The sequence below is a fragment of the Scylla paramamosain genome, chromosome 14, assembly GCF_035594125.1.
Source record: "Scylla paramamosain isolate STU-SP2022 chromosome 14, ASM3559412v1, whole genome shotgun sequence".
Taxonomy (NCBI): domain Eukaryota; kingdom Metazoa; phylum Arthropoda; class Malacostraca; order Decapoda; family Portunidae; genus Scylla; species Scylla paramamosain.
The window spans coordinates 23,282,423-23,300,137 of NC_087164.1; the positions used below are offsets into that span (position 1 = coordinate 23,282,423).

General features: G+C 32.0%; 1 protein-coding gene across 5 annotated transcripts in view; it reads left to right on the top strand.

Moving 5' to 3' along the window:
• Positions 1–16,427, top strand: part of LOC135107041 (calcineurin subunit B type 2) — an 85,607-nt gene extending 69,180 nt beyond the window's left edge. For all 5 annotated transcript variants that reach the window (XM_064016631.1, XM_064016630.1, XM_064016627.1 and 2 more), the window contains 3 exons: positions 9,065–9,241; positions 9,691–9,812; positions 10,369–16,427. In XM_064016631.1, coding sequence (XP_063872701.1) covers positions 9,065–9,241; positions 9,691–9,812; positions 10,369–10,539 — 470 coding nt within the window. In that variant the 3' untranslated portion in view covers positions 10,540–16,427. The remainder of the gene's footprint in view (positions 1–9,064; positions 9,242–9,690; positions 9,813–10,368) is intronic.
• Positions 16,428–17,715: the final 1,288 nt, after the last annotated feature.

The window sequence follows — 17,715 nt, forward strand, 5'->3', positions numbered from 1 at the left end:
GACCATGTTATGTAGGTTTTGAATAAGAGTAATTTTGACCAGTGAAACAATATAACAAAGATTACATCTGATGCTCTGGCTGTTTGATTAGAAAAAATTTCCTTACATTGTATGCAAGATTATTGGAAAGCAGTTGATATTATTATTATTATTTATTTATTATTATTATTTATTTATTTATTACTATCATTATTTTTTATTTATAATTTTTTTTTATTATATGACTAATTAACCAACAGATTTAGACACTTTCTAAACGCTCAGTTTTTTAGTGAGGCTTATGACTTGGGAGTTTCCAGGAGTTTATTGATAGCTGTTGGTGTTTTAGTATTTTCTATGTTTATGAAATGCTTATGTTTTGTATTGTCAGTAATAGTAAATAGCATTTTAAATATAAGCTGTAGTAATGTCTCCTTGATATTCTTTAGCTGCTCCAAATCTGCTTTGCATATGTTTCACAGGATTTATCATGTCTATAATTTATTGTGTCAATCAATATATATATATATATATATATATATATATATATATATATATATATATATATATATATATATATATATATATATATATATATATATATAGATGTATGTGTATATATATATATATATATATATATATATATATATATATATATATATATATATATATATATATATATATATATATATATATATATATATATTACCTATGTATTTATATTTAACTTTTCAAACTGCACACATCCCATGAATATAGAATGTAGTTTCAATGAAAGCTATACAAACTCAGTTTTTTGTTTGTTCAACTTTGCTTATGTATCTAGTAGCTTAGATTGCTTCTGTTGCATGAATTTTAGCTTGAATGTTTTGAAGCTGAAGAGTAAGTACTAGCAGTGTGTTGAATTACTCGTGTGAGCTAAGTGTGTAGTTGAGTGTACATACATATACTTAAAGAATGTGGTCACAATGCACAGTCCTCTTGTTAGGTTATTCAAGAGATTGTCTTTCATTTATGACACATTTTGAGCAGTCATGGAATTGCCTGAGAGAATGAAGTCCTGAATAATGAAACTGAAATTTTTATTTCTTAAAGAGATTGTGGCATGTTTCACAAAATGTTGCCAAAGATAGAATTATGATTTCTCTTTACATTGCTTGCTTTCTCTGACAATTTTTTTTTTTTTCTCAATCATTATAGTAGCTTAGATTTCATCAAGTTGAAATGTGAATTATGTATACACTAAGCTCCCCTTATATGGTTTTGGAAGATCAACTTTGAAGGTGCTACATTGTCTTATGAAAATATATCTAAGTTTGGTATGGAATTCTTGAGCTTTAGGTGATCATACATTTTGCAAAAGAATTTCAATGGCTGTTTCTCTCTCTCTCTCTCTCTCTCTCTCTCTCTCTCTCTCTCTCTCTCTCTCTCTCTCTCTCTCTCTCTCTCTCTCTCTCTCTCTCTCTCTCTCTCTCTCTCTCTCTCTCTCTCTCTCTCTCTCTCTCTCTCTCTCTCTCCATTACACCATAATGCACATTATAGAAAAAAATAGATATTTAAATCACTGGTAAGTTCATCTTTTAGGATCACATACATTATACTAGTTTAGATTTTTCATCTCTGAAATCCTTGGATAAATAGAAGCTTATTAATGTTTATTATATCATGCACCAATAGGAAAGGGTTCATGAATATAACTCGGTTTTGGTGGAACATTAATACAAGAATACAGATTAATCTTAATTCATAGAAAAATTAATTTTCTAGTATTACCACATACACTCACATTGTTTTTGAGTATTATGAAGTCAAAAGCAAGTTTAAATACATGTACATACTGGTTTGCTGCATAAAGGCAGTGCAGCCAACTAAAATATATCAGGTGGTACAGTTACAGCTGTTCAGTCATCGGACAAGAGTCTTAGATCTGGATATTTATGTGGCTTGTTGTAGACACTGGCATGATCAAATTGTATAATACTTCCATAATCAAGCTGAAACTTTAAGTTGGTGTGGCATTCATTAGCTGCAGAATTATTATATGTATTGGCCTTTATCAGCTAACCAGTCTGTACTTCCATATATATTTTCATCTTCCAACAATTTTAATTATTCTGGTAAAAGGAGTATTAAGAAACTTTTAGAACAATTAATTAATTAGCTTTTCTTTTTTGGATCAAAGTTATCTTATATGTATATTTTGAAGGAGAAGGAATTGGGTGAACTGCCACCACCCCTCCTCCCCTGCCATTCAGTTAGTCATTTAAGGAATAATAGTATGACATTCAAATACTCATAATAATCAAATAAGCCTTTGCTCATTGTTTTTATGCCAATTTTTATTTGTTGTTCTTGGCATACTCCTTCATAAATTTATGTTGTAAAATATTTCCATATAGCAAGAAATAGGACTTGTAATGGGTATGTTTGTGCAGGTAGTAGTATTTAGCAGACAATATAGTAAAGAACTATGTTGCCTACAAAATTAATTTTGATAACAATCAAGACAAAAATTTGACACTAATTAACTGAATAGTGATACTAGGAGCACTGGGAGGACATGTATATAGAATTAATTGTAGGTTCAAAGATCCAGAGACAGACAGAGAGAGAGAGAGAGAGAGAGAGAGAGAGAGAGAGAGAGAGAGAGATGTCATGATATATAAGCTGAAGTTAAAAGTTTATTTGAATGTTGGAGTAAATTTTTAACATAGTGTAATTATACATGATTTCTTTTTGTTTCTAAGTTGTAGGTTTTTGTTCCTGTTGAGAATTTGTTTTTGATATCAGAGTAAGTCACTTAAAAAGTGAACTGGTATACTTCATATTGCCTATCCTTCCATAGGGACACACATCTGAGGAAAATTGGTGTCTGTCATGCATATTGTCATGAAAATAGAAAATGCATTAAGTGATGTTTTATTAGCCCATTACCAGTATTTTGTGGTTATATCAGCTACATGCAAAATATTGGGTGATTGTGTAGGTACTTTAGATAGAAAATATATTTTTGTGTCAAAAAAGAAAAATGTGCACACTGATATGTGGTAATGTTACAAATAATGTGGAAATACTGCCACTAAAACAAAGATCTGTTCTAGTCCATTATACCTAGTAGTTGATAAAGTTTACATTTTAACTGTTGGCTAGAAAGATAGTCTTAGATTTGTGGGTCAGAGTTGCACCATACATATTTAATTTACATTTATTACAACATTTTAGAATTACTTTTAGAAATCTATAGACTTTTTTTTTCCGTTAGCAAGTGTTTAATGATATATATAAGAGTTTAGATTCTTGCCAACTAGTATTACTATGTCTTTCATCTTCAGTAATATTTGTGCTATAGGGTTCTCTTGCTAATTACAAAAATCAAGTGATAATATCCACTAACAAAGTAATGCAGTTATGCCCACTCAGGTCTAGCTAATGAGACATGACTAAAGCTGTTTTTTTTACCTTTGAGCCAACCACTGAAAGGTGGCTTGGAGAATGTTATAGTAAGCTTGAAATTGATTTCCAATCACATGTTCCTTCCTATCTTAATTTTTGCATACACACCAAAGTGAATATAAGGAAATTTTAAATACCACTTCTTTCACCTTTTCATTGTATACTAGGCCAGATCACTCCCCTTAAAGTGGTTATGAGAAGACAGGATCCTCTGTAAAGAATATTAGATTTCTAATAGCTAATCTGAAAAGTATTATGATGCTCATATGTATGAATAATAAATAACAAGGAAATTATTTAAAATATAGGAGGTGATGTGGGATATTACAAAGAAGAGTGGTGTTTTTATCAATAACAGGTAGTAGCTACGTAGAGGTAAAAAGATACCTGGAGGTTTAGAGAGGTTTTGCTTGAATCAGAATCAACCATAATAAGATGAATGGAATTTCTCTCCTTTCTTACTGTTTAGATTGTGATAAAAGATGTTCTCAGTCTAGTGATTGGAGGGAGTACATGTCATGTTTTAGTTGTTTCAGTGTTATCTTTTTCATATTACAAAATTGTGTAGGAGGATGCAGCACATACAATAAAAAAAAATAAGGTAAAAAAAAAGAAAGAAAAACAAATTGAGTCATACAACAAGCAAAATTGTATACAGAGCCTGTTGAATGATTTGTAGCCATCAGACTTGTGTGCAAGTATGTGCTTCATCGTATTATGACTAATCCAGACCATGGAAGATTTCATGCTCTGAATTTGAGGATCCACTGTTAAGCAGTTGGATTTAAAACAGCAGCACACAGAGTGCTGTTGGAATGGACTAGGTCTATAATTAGTTTGAGGATGTGCATATTTGCTTGCTTGAGGAGAGTATTTATCAAGAGTTTTTAGAATATTTTAGACTGTGTTCGGTAACAGAGAGGGTCGGAGGGAACATAGGTGCCTTATTATATATTGAAAGAAGAAAATATTTTATTCATAGTATATAAATGTTAAATCAATTTGTCATCATTCACTTTTTTCTGGAATTATCAATAGAAAAGTACACATCCTGCAATTCCAGTTTTTTTCCTCAGGTATTGACAGTTTTTCTTGAAATTGAATTTTTTTGCTATGGGGAGTTTAGTGTATATATTTACAAAGTCCTACTAGAAAAATGTAAGTTGATTGAGTAGTAATACCTTACTCTTACTACTATCTAGATCTCTTATAGTTTAGACTTTGGATACTAAACTGGTGTTTACAACATAAAATTAATGTAGAAATTTTGTTGCTTTGTAACAGTGCTTGAGTTCCATGTATTAGCCAACTCACATAACTCCTATTGGTGATGATTTCTCTGCCTATTTCCAATAACTTTTATAATCTAACAGAGGACTTAGTGTACATAATTTGCATGCTTAATTTTCTTGAGCAGTAATATAATTTTAAGATGCTGTACATAGTGTGAGTGATAAGTATTGTTCATTCATCTCTGATTGCTTTTGTATTGTTTTCATAATATATATATATATATAGAGAGAGAGAGAGAGAGAGAGAGAGAGAGAGAGAGAGAGAGAGAGAGAGAGAGAGAGAGAGAGAGAGCACCATTTGCTGGCATATTACAGAATTTTAATATTGTTATTTATTTGACATGAGATAAGGCAAATATTCTATATTTTTTTCTTTTTTTACATAGGACAAATTTTCTAATATCACCCAAACTTTTTTTGTATCAAATATTTAGTAAGTTTTAAGCTATTATATTAAAAGCATTGCTTTCTAAAATTTCCTTACATTCTAAACCATACAAGTTCAAGATAGTCAAATGAGCTGCTACATACAAACAGGGAGTCCTCTCAAAGATTGAAGATGCTCCTTGAGCCATGAATGAAGCTTTTATTCATTCCAAAATTCTGACATACAGTGTCTTATTTTATTTTGAGTTAGATGATCCTCACTTTTCCTGGCAGTTACTAACTATCAAATGGATCTTCAGAAATATCACACACAAATAAAAAAAAATATTAATCTCATTGAGTGTGAGGTCTGTTCAAAAAAGTATCTGATCAAAACTTGGAGGAAAAAAATAAGTAGTTTGCCTTTTGGATTCCATCTCCTTTGAGGTAAGCCCCATGTAACTACACACTTACCCCAGTAGTCTTTCCATTGCAGGAATCATTGCTTTGAGTCCTGGTTCTGGAACAGATTCCAACTTCATTGTAGTGCTTCATGAAGGCCTCAACCATCAAATAGGGAGCCTTTCAGAAGTATCTTCTGTTTAGAAAATGTAGATAGAAATCACAAGAAGTAATCTGTGGAGAATAAGATTAGCAAAACTGAGAAATTTTGTGCCTAGTCCATAAATCCAAGAGCATTTTCAGACACAACACTATAATAGTGGAAAAAAAAACAAAATCAGTGTTACTGACCATTGGTCTTGCTTTCTTTAACTGAAGGGGCATTGTAGATTTTCATTCCATTAACTCAGCCTTATATCTAGCTACCTATATACATTCCTCAGGAAATCAGATTCACTATTGCCCCCCCCTCTAGCATGTCAAGGTGGAACAGCTTGAACACAAATTTTGCAGCCATTTTATGCAAGACATATCAGGTGGATTGTTGAATGCAGAATCATCACTAATTCCATTGTCATTAACAATATCGTGTGTGCTCATTGCAATGGTATTCTGTGATAACATTGGTTTATGACATGATATAGCCAGTCACAATTCTGATCACTGTTAAATGAAGTTTAGCCATTTTTATCAAATTTAAAGGATTCTTTAATTTCTGTAACCACAAAGTAATTTTCTCAAAACTTTTTGAAATTTAAAATTGTTGCAGCTTGATTATAACCAAGTTTTGGGAAGTCCTGATACAATAATGGCATCCTATATGTTCTGCTGTCACATTTACACAACCATGCTGCCTGACATTGACAGACTCACCCACTGAGGCTACAAAATATTATGCATGTGCAGTAAGGTTTATTATAACTTGCCCCTACTTGAACTGGTTTCCAAGGACTTGTTGTCTACTACATGAACAGACCTTATAAATGGCATTTGTTGCTGGATGTCAAAGTGCTTACCAGAAATACCAAATATAAATTTAGGATATATACCACCCAGTTGCACATCTGTGGGAGATATAGAATACAGTAGAGTACGCAACAACAAACATGATTCGTTCCAATGTAGCGTTCATTATGGCAAATGTGCATTATGGCAACTGAAGAACCTATGGGAAAAGATTAATTGGTTCCAGCGAACCATAAAATAACAAATTCCATATTAAAAAAAAAAATCAAAATGAGCATATTTGCACTACTACTCTTGAGATAACACAACAAATATATACTTTACCTTTCCAAGTTTTGCGCCTTGTATGAACTTCTTACGATCCCAAGTTTTGCACTGCTTTGACAAATATCAGTCACATTTACCTACTGGTGTCATCACACATACATAAAGTAAATCCTGCCCAATTTAGAGCTCTCTCTCTCTCTCTCTCTCTCTCTCTCTCTCTCTCTCTCTCTCTCTCTCTCTCTCTCTCTCTCTCTCTCTCTCTCTCTCTCTCTCTCTCTCTCTCTCTCTCTCTCTCTCTCTCTCTCTCTCTGAAGCTAAGAACAATCCTAAGGATTGCTAAATTGAATGAGACTGATTGAGAAGAAAAATTAATTTTGTACATGAGTGAGAAAGGATGAAATGAAAATGACATAAAATTAATAAAGGAGAGAGAGAGAGAAAGAGCAAGGTATCACCCACTTGTCCCTTATCTTGGACAGATAAGGGGGAGGGGAGGTGACAGGGAGGGAGGTTTGAGACAAGATGAAAGAAAGGAGAGGAAAGAAAAAAAAAGAGAGGAAGGGACAGGCAGCAGATAGGTGAGCAACTGCTTGCACAACTGGTGAGTTAGTCTTGCGAGTTTTAGTTTGTTATTCCAAATATTTTTTCATTAAAACTTCAGTGCTCTCATGAATGGCAAGTTCATCTTGCCAGTATAAGTTCATTATTCCAATTAAATTTTTATTAAAATTCCAGTGCTTGCACGAGGGATGAGTTCATCATGCCAATTTTGGTTCGTTATTCCAGTTGAATATTTAGTAAAATTTCAGTGCGCTATTGCAGTTGTATGTTATAATGACCATGCATTGTCGCGTACTCTATTTTAGATAAATTATAAGCTTTATATCCCACTTTCAGCCATTGGCCTTAACCTCATGGCACCAATAGTATGCCAGGATTCAGTGATTCATTATTTTTGTCTGGCATCATTAGTCAGCAAAAGGTGTGTGTGTGTGTGTGTGTGTGCAATATATATATATATATATATAAGGCTTTCAAAAAAGCTTTAAAGCAATCAGAGAAATGGGAGAATCTGTGATCACAACAGCTCTGTACCTGGATGAATGTTTCATAAAAAATGTTACTTAACTCAGTTTTACCAAGTTTCTGATTATTCAGTATTTAATGTAGCACTGAAAATAATGCACAATCATTAGTAAAATATGTGAATGCAGGAACTGCAAACAAAATAGACTTAAAGATCTGTTTTGGTTTGGAATATGGTAATTGGTTGAGCTGTTCATTGATTAAGGTTTTCCCAAAGATTATTTGCCTAATTGTCACTGTAAGGTTATATAACTAAGAAGCTTACTACCTTTTCTAAGAAGTATAGTTCTTTTCATGTCATGGTATTTTTGTTCATTGTAATATGATCACAGATATAGTGTTCACTTATAACTTTTGTATTAGATTGCAATTGATAGATGATCATAGTTTCATAACAAATTTCTAGAGTAGAATATTACTTTTGGCAAGCATTCAAGTGAGCCTTGGATGATATATCAATAAGTCTCATTCTTTTCATTGTTGCTTGCTCATCCAATACCTAATATTACTTCAGATTATCTTGTGCTTGTTAAGTAGTCTCAAATTCAACTTATCATAATGTGCATGGCTTTTTATATCTAGTTCAGTGGCTGTGTAAATTATTTCAGTCAATAGCTGTCAGCTTATAAATAGCCGCGACAAAATTAACTACATATTCAAGAATTGTTTTTCAAAACTGGTATTTCCAAGGTAGATTTAACAGCCAAATTTAATCAGAACTAATTGTAACACAAACATAGATCATTAGGCCCTTATGTTTTTAGAATAAGTAAAAATTATAGTATACTTTTATTCAGATTAGTTAAATTGTTTTCCCAATTTTGTTAAATTGCTTGCTGAATACATAATTTTTTAAACTGATAAAAGGATGATTGTTGCCAGAAAGCACATGACTGAAATAATACTTTGTTTTCTGATTTCATATCAAAGTTTGAGCTAAGAAAAAAAAATGTCATTTCTATTACAAAACATTGTTCAAGACTGTACTGTGATAAATTTACCAAAGTCAGCACACATAATCGTACATTAAATGTGAAAATACTTAAATGTTCTGCATTACTGTGCAGTACAATGAATTTGGAAATGGATGAGTAAGCAATTGTATAGTTATAAAATCCCCAAAAAGTTTGCAGATAAACTTAAAGGGAATTTATAGACTTAATTGTTATTTATTGGCCACTGCTGGCTGAGACTTATTGGTTCTTCATCTAGGGCTCATTCTCACTAATCTGCCCAATAAATTTTCCCTACAGTTGACGCCGATGAAATTCGTCGTCTTGGGAAGCGATTCCGAAAGTTGGATCTGGACAACTCTGGGTCTCTTTCAGTTGAAGAATTCATGTCACTTCCAGAACTGCAACAAAACCCATTAGTGCAACGTGTTATTGATATATTTGATGCAGATGGTAATGGAGAAGTAGATTTCAAAGGTAAGAAAGCTTAAATTGAAAGACAAAGTTGCAGTATACTTTCAGAGTAAAGAAGTCAGTAGAGCCAATTATGTCCTTTGAAAATATCCACAAAATAGAACCTACATCATTTCTCTCAGACTTGCAGACTATCCCACAACCTATTTGTCTATACTTCACATGTTTCTCTTCTTCCAGTATTCACCTGCTTCTTATTCTTTTAACATCCTTCCTACATAAAAAAAAAAAAAAGAAAAACTGGTCTGTTCTCATTCTGCTTTTCATTTTTGCTCACTCATGTACACTCACATTCATTCTTATCATGTGCCCAAATTACAGATTTACAGTGCCACTTTTAACCAGTTTTCATATATGTTGTTTCTTCATGGCAGTGATGTATTTTTATAATTTTAATTCTAACTTTCTTCTTCAGCAAACAAGGCTTTGTAAAAATTTCTTCATATTTACAGAGTTTATCCAAGGCATGTCACAGTTTAGCGTCAAAGGCGATAAAGAAAGTAAGATGCGCTTTGCCTTCCGCATATATGACATGGACAATGATGGATATATTTCAAATGGAGAACTTTTCCAGGTAATTCTTGTTCAGTATTTATGCTTACTCTGACATATGCTATAAAATAGTTAAAAAAAAACCCAAGTGTTATGGTATTTTTCTTGGTGTTCTAGTCATCAGAAGGTAGGAAATAGAATAAGGCAGATGTTTCAAAGTTAACAGAATTAATAAATGAAATGAGTGGTTAAACTTGCATTTAACATTCAAGGATATCAGAAGGAATTCTGTTATCAAAATCTATCAATCTCTCTGATGTATCACTTCCTCCTCAAAGACACCATAAAGAGACAGATTATAAAAAGAAAATAATAATATGGATGACAAATGGGAGACTATAGATAAGAGTACATCTAGAGTTGTTAGATGTTGAACCTTTAAAGTAAACAAATCAATTTTAGATAGATAAGATTTAATTGTATGATCTTGTTTGTAAAAGTGTTAGGTATCAAAGAGAAAAGAAGGCAAATAGTACAACAAAATCTTTTGTTGTTGGGTCTCAAGAAGAGTTACACTAATAAAGGCATGTATTATATACTGTCAGTAGCTATATTAATGGCAGCTCCTTTCCTTTCAGGTATTGAAGATGATGGTTGGAAACAATCTGAAGGATACACAATTGCAGCAAATTGTTGACAAGACTGTCCTTTTTGCTGACAAAGATGAAGATGGAAAAATAAGCTTTGATGAGTTTTGCTCAGTAGTGGGCAATACAGACGTTCACAAAAAGATGGTTGTTGATGTATAAACATGTATTATAAACACATCAGGTTGTTGATAGTGCCGCTGGCGTAAGGTGCAATGTAAGTTATTGCTGGTCTGAATTATTATTTGAATTATAATTATGGTTAATCAATATCCAGGTTGTTTTTATATATATATATATATATATATATATATATATATATATATATATATATATATATATATATATATATATATATATATATATATATATTAATTTTATTAAGTTTCTTAATCAGTATTTTCAGTTCCAGAAAAAATTTAAGACATAACACATGTGCTCCAAACTTTTTTTATGCAACTGTACATCATAAGACATTAGATTATAATGATAATCCATTCAGTTTAATATAGTTCATTGCCTTCTTTCAAGATTGGCAGCTTCAAATATCATGCTTATGTGCCATATTTAGACATGTTTATTGATAACTCTAAATTGCTTAATAGTTCATGAGCAAGTCCTCTTATTGTATATAATGGACAGACAATTGTGACAAAAACAAAAAAGAATAAAATTATTCTATATAGCGACAATAACTTACATGTACATTATGTAAAATTCCATATTCCATTTGAAATTTAAATAATTTAACCCTTCCCTAAACTGTATGTTGGTTATACCTGTAAAGTCATCTTTTAAGATATATATCTATATAAATACAATATATGATAAAATTAATTTATAACATATATTGCCCCTTAGGATATTTATGCTCTGATCAATTAAGAATCATTGTAAATGTGCAAAGCCATTACTTTATTTCTGTCTAAAATATAACGCTTGAGAGAAATAATTCATGGTGGGATAGAAAAGTGTAAAATGTAACACTTGAGAGAAATATTTCATGGTGGCATAAAAGTGTAAAATGTAACACTTGAGAAAAATATTTCATGGTGGCATAGAAAATTATTTTGACCATAAGCATCCTTCCCTGGAGGTTCACTGAATCCACAGAAATTATTTGATGTAAATTTTTTGATGGATTATCATTGCTGTGCTGCTGCATAACTATTATGATTTCTATGTATCATAATGTTTGTTATTTGGTTATCCTTGGAGTCATAAGAAAAACTCTTATCATGGTGCTGCCTTTCGACCTCATGCCCCACTTTTTTTTTTTTTTTTTTTTTTTTTTTTTTTTTAACTAAATGGCCTTCAAAACTTCATTATTATACTTTAATCCAAGTCCAAAATATTTATATTTTTGCGGGGACTAGTGTCTATAAGGAAGTCAGTGCTCCTCTTTCAAGTGTAGTTTGTGTGTGTGTGTGTGTGTGTGTGTGTGTGTGTGTGTGTGTGAGATAGATTCTATACTTGCATCTATGCACATGTCACTGTGCATAGATGCATGCATAAGAAATATGAACAGTTATTAACTTCTGCCATCACAAAAGAGAAGTATAGGCTATAACACTGCAAAATCTTAATCTACATTCATTGATATTCTTTGCTATGATCAGAATATTGTTCTTTAAATGAGAATCATGATTATTGCCTCAAATTAATTCATTTGAGGTTGAAATTTGTGTAGCATTGAGTGAAATATATACAAATGCATAATACTCAATTAGTGAACAACAATATTTTTATGGTGTATGAGTCCACACAAAAAATAAATAGAAAATGGATTTTTAATGCTCACAATTTCTTAATATATGGAAGTTTTAAATTGATGAATTTGTAAGTGTTCAGTTAAAATGATCAGCTCATAGCATTAAGATTTGTGTAATCAGTTTTAGCCCGTTGCTTAAAATATTATGCTATGTTATATTTCATTATCTTAAGCAAAAATTACTTCATATTCCAAACAAAACCTATTGAACATTATTATTATTATTATTATTATTATTATTATTATTATTATTATTATTATTATTATTATTATTATTATTATTATTATTATTATTACTACTACTACTACTACTACTGTTATTATTATAGTTGTTATCAGTTGGTGGAGTATACAATGTAGAAAAAAAGGCAATAAGCACTGCATTGTCCTATGTGCAATACATAGCAATTGGTTGGCCAAAGAGGTCTGAGCCAGTGCTTGAAATAACTAGTCAAGATACACATACATTCATTTTGAATCCAGACCAATATTCTGTGGCTTACATTGGTGACCATTCAGAGACTTACTGCACTCAGTTTAGGAGAAATAATCTGACTGTGGAAGCTGTTGCATACAACAAAGTGCTCCAGAAGTTTTTATATTACTTGAAATGATAGGACTTAATAAGACTAGATAGTCACTCTTTGTACTCTGATGTATTTATGACAAAGGGGATGTTAGTATTTATATTTTTCAAATATTTATGGCTTGGAGGGTATAGCATGGATTTCATTACATGATAAATTTCCCTCCTTGGATGTACAGAAAGATGGGAGTTTTATTCATGCTTGTTAGAACTAGTCCTTTTCTTTCTCACTATCATGGTTTCAGATCAACATGACTACTGACTGTTCTGTCTGAAAAGAATGCAGATTTATAAAATTCAGCAATTATTGTATAAGGATGAAGCAAGCATTCTGACTTTCTATTCCACTGAAAACTTAGAACAACACAATTACAATAATATAATAAATATGATGGGTACCCATGAACATGTGCATGAAAGGCCACAATATTTCAGTGCAGATTCTCTCTCTCTCTCTCTCTCTCTCTCTCTCTCTCTCTCTCTCTCTCTCTCTCTCTCTCTCTCTCTCTCTCTCTCTCTCTCTCTCTCTCTCTCTCTCTCTCTCTCTCTCTCTCTCTCTCTCTCTCTCTCTCTCTCTCTCTCTCTCTCTCTCTCTCAGGTTATTACCTAACAAATCTTTGTAGAAAAAGTTAATGATGTATGTTTTCATGTAACACAAATTATTTCACTAAAATTCTCATGCATAGATAACTGTATTAGACATATTGTGAAACAGTGAAAAGTTCAGCTGAGGCAGATTTAGGGAGTGAGCAGGATTCAGACAGCTAGCACAGACAGTACTGAATGTAGCACATGATCATCCTTGGCACAGTTTAATTTATATCAGGTTTTCCTGTATTATTGCTTAGCTTTCTGTTTACTTAGATCAATTTCTTGAATTTCAAATGAGTTGATACTGTTTCTGAAGTGTTTTATGTTCAGGAGGGACATTAGCAAGCTCCCTTAAATTCTTTGGCTACTATTGTTTATATATATTTTTTTCTCCATAGATCACCATTTTGCTCCTCAATACTGGTGGATGATGAGACACTGGAAAATGAACTAGGAGCTAACCATGAGAGGTTGTTTAAATTTGAACCTCACACAAATCTCTGAAAGCAAAAACAGTGATTTATAGTTGAGGTATATTCTGTTGGCCTTCTTTTCAGTTGCATTAGTTTTTAACATAGTATATCAAAACTATAAAAGGCCTAGAAAATTTTACCTATGCAAGAGAACCTTCAGTAAAATGGAACGGCAGAATGCTTGAGAATGTGAAAGGAAGGGGTGAGAGGGAAATGAGAGGTTCAGAGCACATGAGTAAATGAAGACTTCTATTACAGCCATCCCTTTAAGGAAGTTATGAGAAACAGTCATCAGATATACATAAATAATTTGAAATGTGGAATGCCTTTATGCTGATGTGGTATCTCAACAATTGATTATCTTTTATAATCAATAACTACCAGCTAATGACCACTGCAGTAGTGTGTATGGTTACTGAAATATGCAGGCATGAGTTAAAAATAATTAATAAATAAATGGATTGGGAGCATACCTTAAGAGAAAAACCTGAAATGGTCACACTGCACATGTAAAATTTTCTCTATTTCAGAAATAACATTTCTCATTATAATACTGTGAATGAATGGCTGTCTTCCCTCTTTATGCTTTCAATCATCATCAGTAGATAATATGTATTATACAGTAGGAAAACCAGCTGGAAGTGTAAGTACACATTTGTAATTTAGATGAGTGGTGCATTACTACTGTTGAGTTTTTTGGAGTTCTAGATTCATTGAAATATAGAATATTAAATAAATTATGAAATGTAGCTTAGATCTTTCTGAAATTTTCATTGAAGGCATAATATAGTAAAGTGTTTTTAGTATTGTTTCTGAGGGAACATGTTGCCATCAGATTGTATGCACACTTACCTGTTGAAGGAAGTCCTGAAGAGTGAAGCTCCTTTCTAATTTCTGGTTTTGCATTGCATTGTACATACAGGAATATTTGTATAGTTTTTGTGTAACAGTGTATACAGGTTTGCATCCCCACTTTGAAAATAATTTTTCATGCAGCACATAACTCTTCATCCTCCAAGAGATAACACTTTTCTCTCTCTCTCTCTCTCTCTCTCTCTCTCTCTCTCTCTCTCTCTCTCTCTCTCTCTCTCTCTCTCTCTCTCTCTCTCTCTCTCTCTCTCTCTCTCTCTCTCTCTCTCTCTCTCTCTCTCTCTCTCTCTCTCTCTCTCTCTCTCTCAACATTATTGTGTCTTATTTTAACTTTTTTTTTTATTGTGAAGCCAACAGAAGCATATTTCCAAATGAAAGAATAACTTATGTAGATGTTTCCCTATTATGAATGTTTACATAGTCAACATTTCTGGCTGAGTTAACACAGTTCTCTTTAAGGAGAACCATGTTTTATATATTTTGACCTTGATATGTGGTTAGAATTGCCAAACTAACATAGGTATATGATGTCATTGTGCTCTCACCTTTGAACAAGTATTTAGTTGGCCTAGTGTCATTTGCTAAGTATGGTACAGATTCTTACTCACCTTTCATCTCAGAAGCCTTGTTGTTGTTGAATCACCACATTTGTTATAAGATCTATGTTACAAGGTGTATGTGTGTGTGGGTGTGTATGTGTATGTGGATGAGTGTGGGTGTTTGTGTATGTGTGCATGCATGTGTGCACATGCTTGCCACATAAATACATGTGCACACATACACAAATAAGCCCACAACCAAATGTGATGTTTCAGAATTTTCAGATATTGCTGTCAACTTGCTTATTGTATATTATTTTACTTCTACTTTTGCTGACTGCAGTGCTTAACTACACACACACACACACACACACACACACACACACACACACACACACACACACACACACACACACACACACACACACACACACACACACACACACACACACACACACACACACACACACACACATTATAGTACTGCTCAGCATATGTGCATCATTACTTATTTTCTTTGAGGGTTGAAATGGGGTTCTGCATATTCTATCATCTTTATTGTCTGTTAGTGTGTGTGTGTGTGTGTGTGTGTGTGTGTGTGTGTGTGTGTGTGTGTGTGTGTTTTCAGTACATTCACACAACTGTTTGTATGTGAAGTTTGATAAACTATATTCGTCATGGTAAAGTTATATCCACTTATACAAACAAACTTGATTTTTCCCCTTTTCAAAATACACTCCCTGTAGTTCTTGATAAATAAATGTAGTTAGCTACCACCTTTAGGATTAGTACTATTCTGGAATGGAATTAGAAATGTAAAATTAAAGGTAACCTGTGATAGGATTTAAAGTATGAGAGTATGATCTAGCACATTTACTTCTTTCATAAGTATTTTAAGTTTGGAAATGTGAAGATATTTCTTAATAATGACAGACCATGACTGATAAATACATGGATGTCAATGTAAATTCTTATCAGAAATAGGAAACCATCCATAACATCACATGTGATGGTTCATCATATTGTTTATGAGTCAAGTAATTTTTGTATCAGTTAAAATAAGTTAGATGTTATAAAAAGATCTAAAAATCAATAGAAAGTCAAGGTCTGAATGAAGGAAACTGCCCAGTTTTAAAACATATGAGTGGTCATTGACCATGTATTACAACAGTTAACTTATTGTACACCATTTACAGATTAATAAATGTTTGTTTTTGGCATTAGTTTTTTTTTTTTTTTTTAGTATCAACCCTTCACCTTACAGAATGGAATTCTGCCTATAAAGACTATTTTACAAGACAATGTTCAGTATATATTACAACCTTATGGAAGATCTGGTGATCTTCATTGGATTTCAATGTAAAGTATACATTTCCACTTGCTGCAAATATCAAACTGGTAAAGGAAATTGCCTAGTCACACACACTATGAGCTGGAAGCGGCCACTGTATTTCCTACACATCATGGCATCATAATAGACAACTTGAAAAAAATAAGGGACTGAGAAAACTGAATTTTTATTCCTAGATTTAAGTGATATGTTTTGTCAACTATTTCAAGAGAGATTCCACATTGATGGGTAGACAGATGTTAAAATACTCTTTAATTTGGGTTTTGTTGTAATATCCTAGATTGTGACTTTCATCCATCATTCAGAAAAAAAGAGGAAACAAAATATTTCATTTATTTATTTATTTATTTATTTATTTATTATTATTTATTTTATTTATTTTTATTCATTTTTATTTTTTTTTCAACGGTTGTACTGGAGATACAGTGTCCCTTAACATGACATTGCAAGGTGGGCAGTATTTTTTCCTGATATTTTTTTTTTATTTTTTTTTATTTTATTTTATTTATTTTTTTTTTACAAATGTCTCCTCAAAATGCCACCCATTCAAGCAAACAAGGTATTCACTGATTTAACCCTTTGGCCTAAACATAACCATTCCAGATATCAACTTAAATTTTACATCATCAACCCTTCCTTCACATCAATTGATTTTTTCTTTCACTTATTCTGTTATTTTATGGTATGTCATATTTGCATTCTATATCCTGACTTGTGTTATTATTATTACTAGCTGACGCTTACGAACTAATATAAATCAATAAATAAGTCTCCTCTTCCTTTCGGAGTCTGTTATGGAAATACCTAATAACGCTCATTACAGGTACTAAACTAAACTCCTAGTGTACTACGTTAGCCTCCCATTGTGGAACTTCTGAGTTAAGTGCAGACGTCTACTTTTGAATGACCCACTGAATATATCGAATGTTATATATATATATATATATATATATATATATATATATATATATATATATATATATTATATATATATATATATATATATATATATATATATATATATATATATATATGTGTGTGTGTGTGTGTGTGTGTGTGTGTGTGTGTGTGTGTGTGTGCATAGATCCATACTAAAATAAATAAATAATAATGACAACTTATTCTTCATTCATCACCCAACTGATATTTTGATTTAG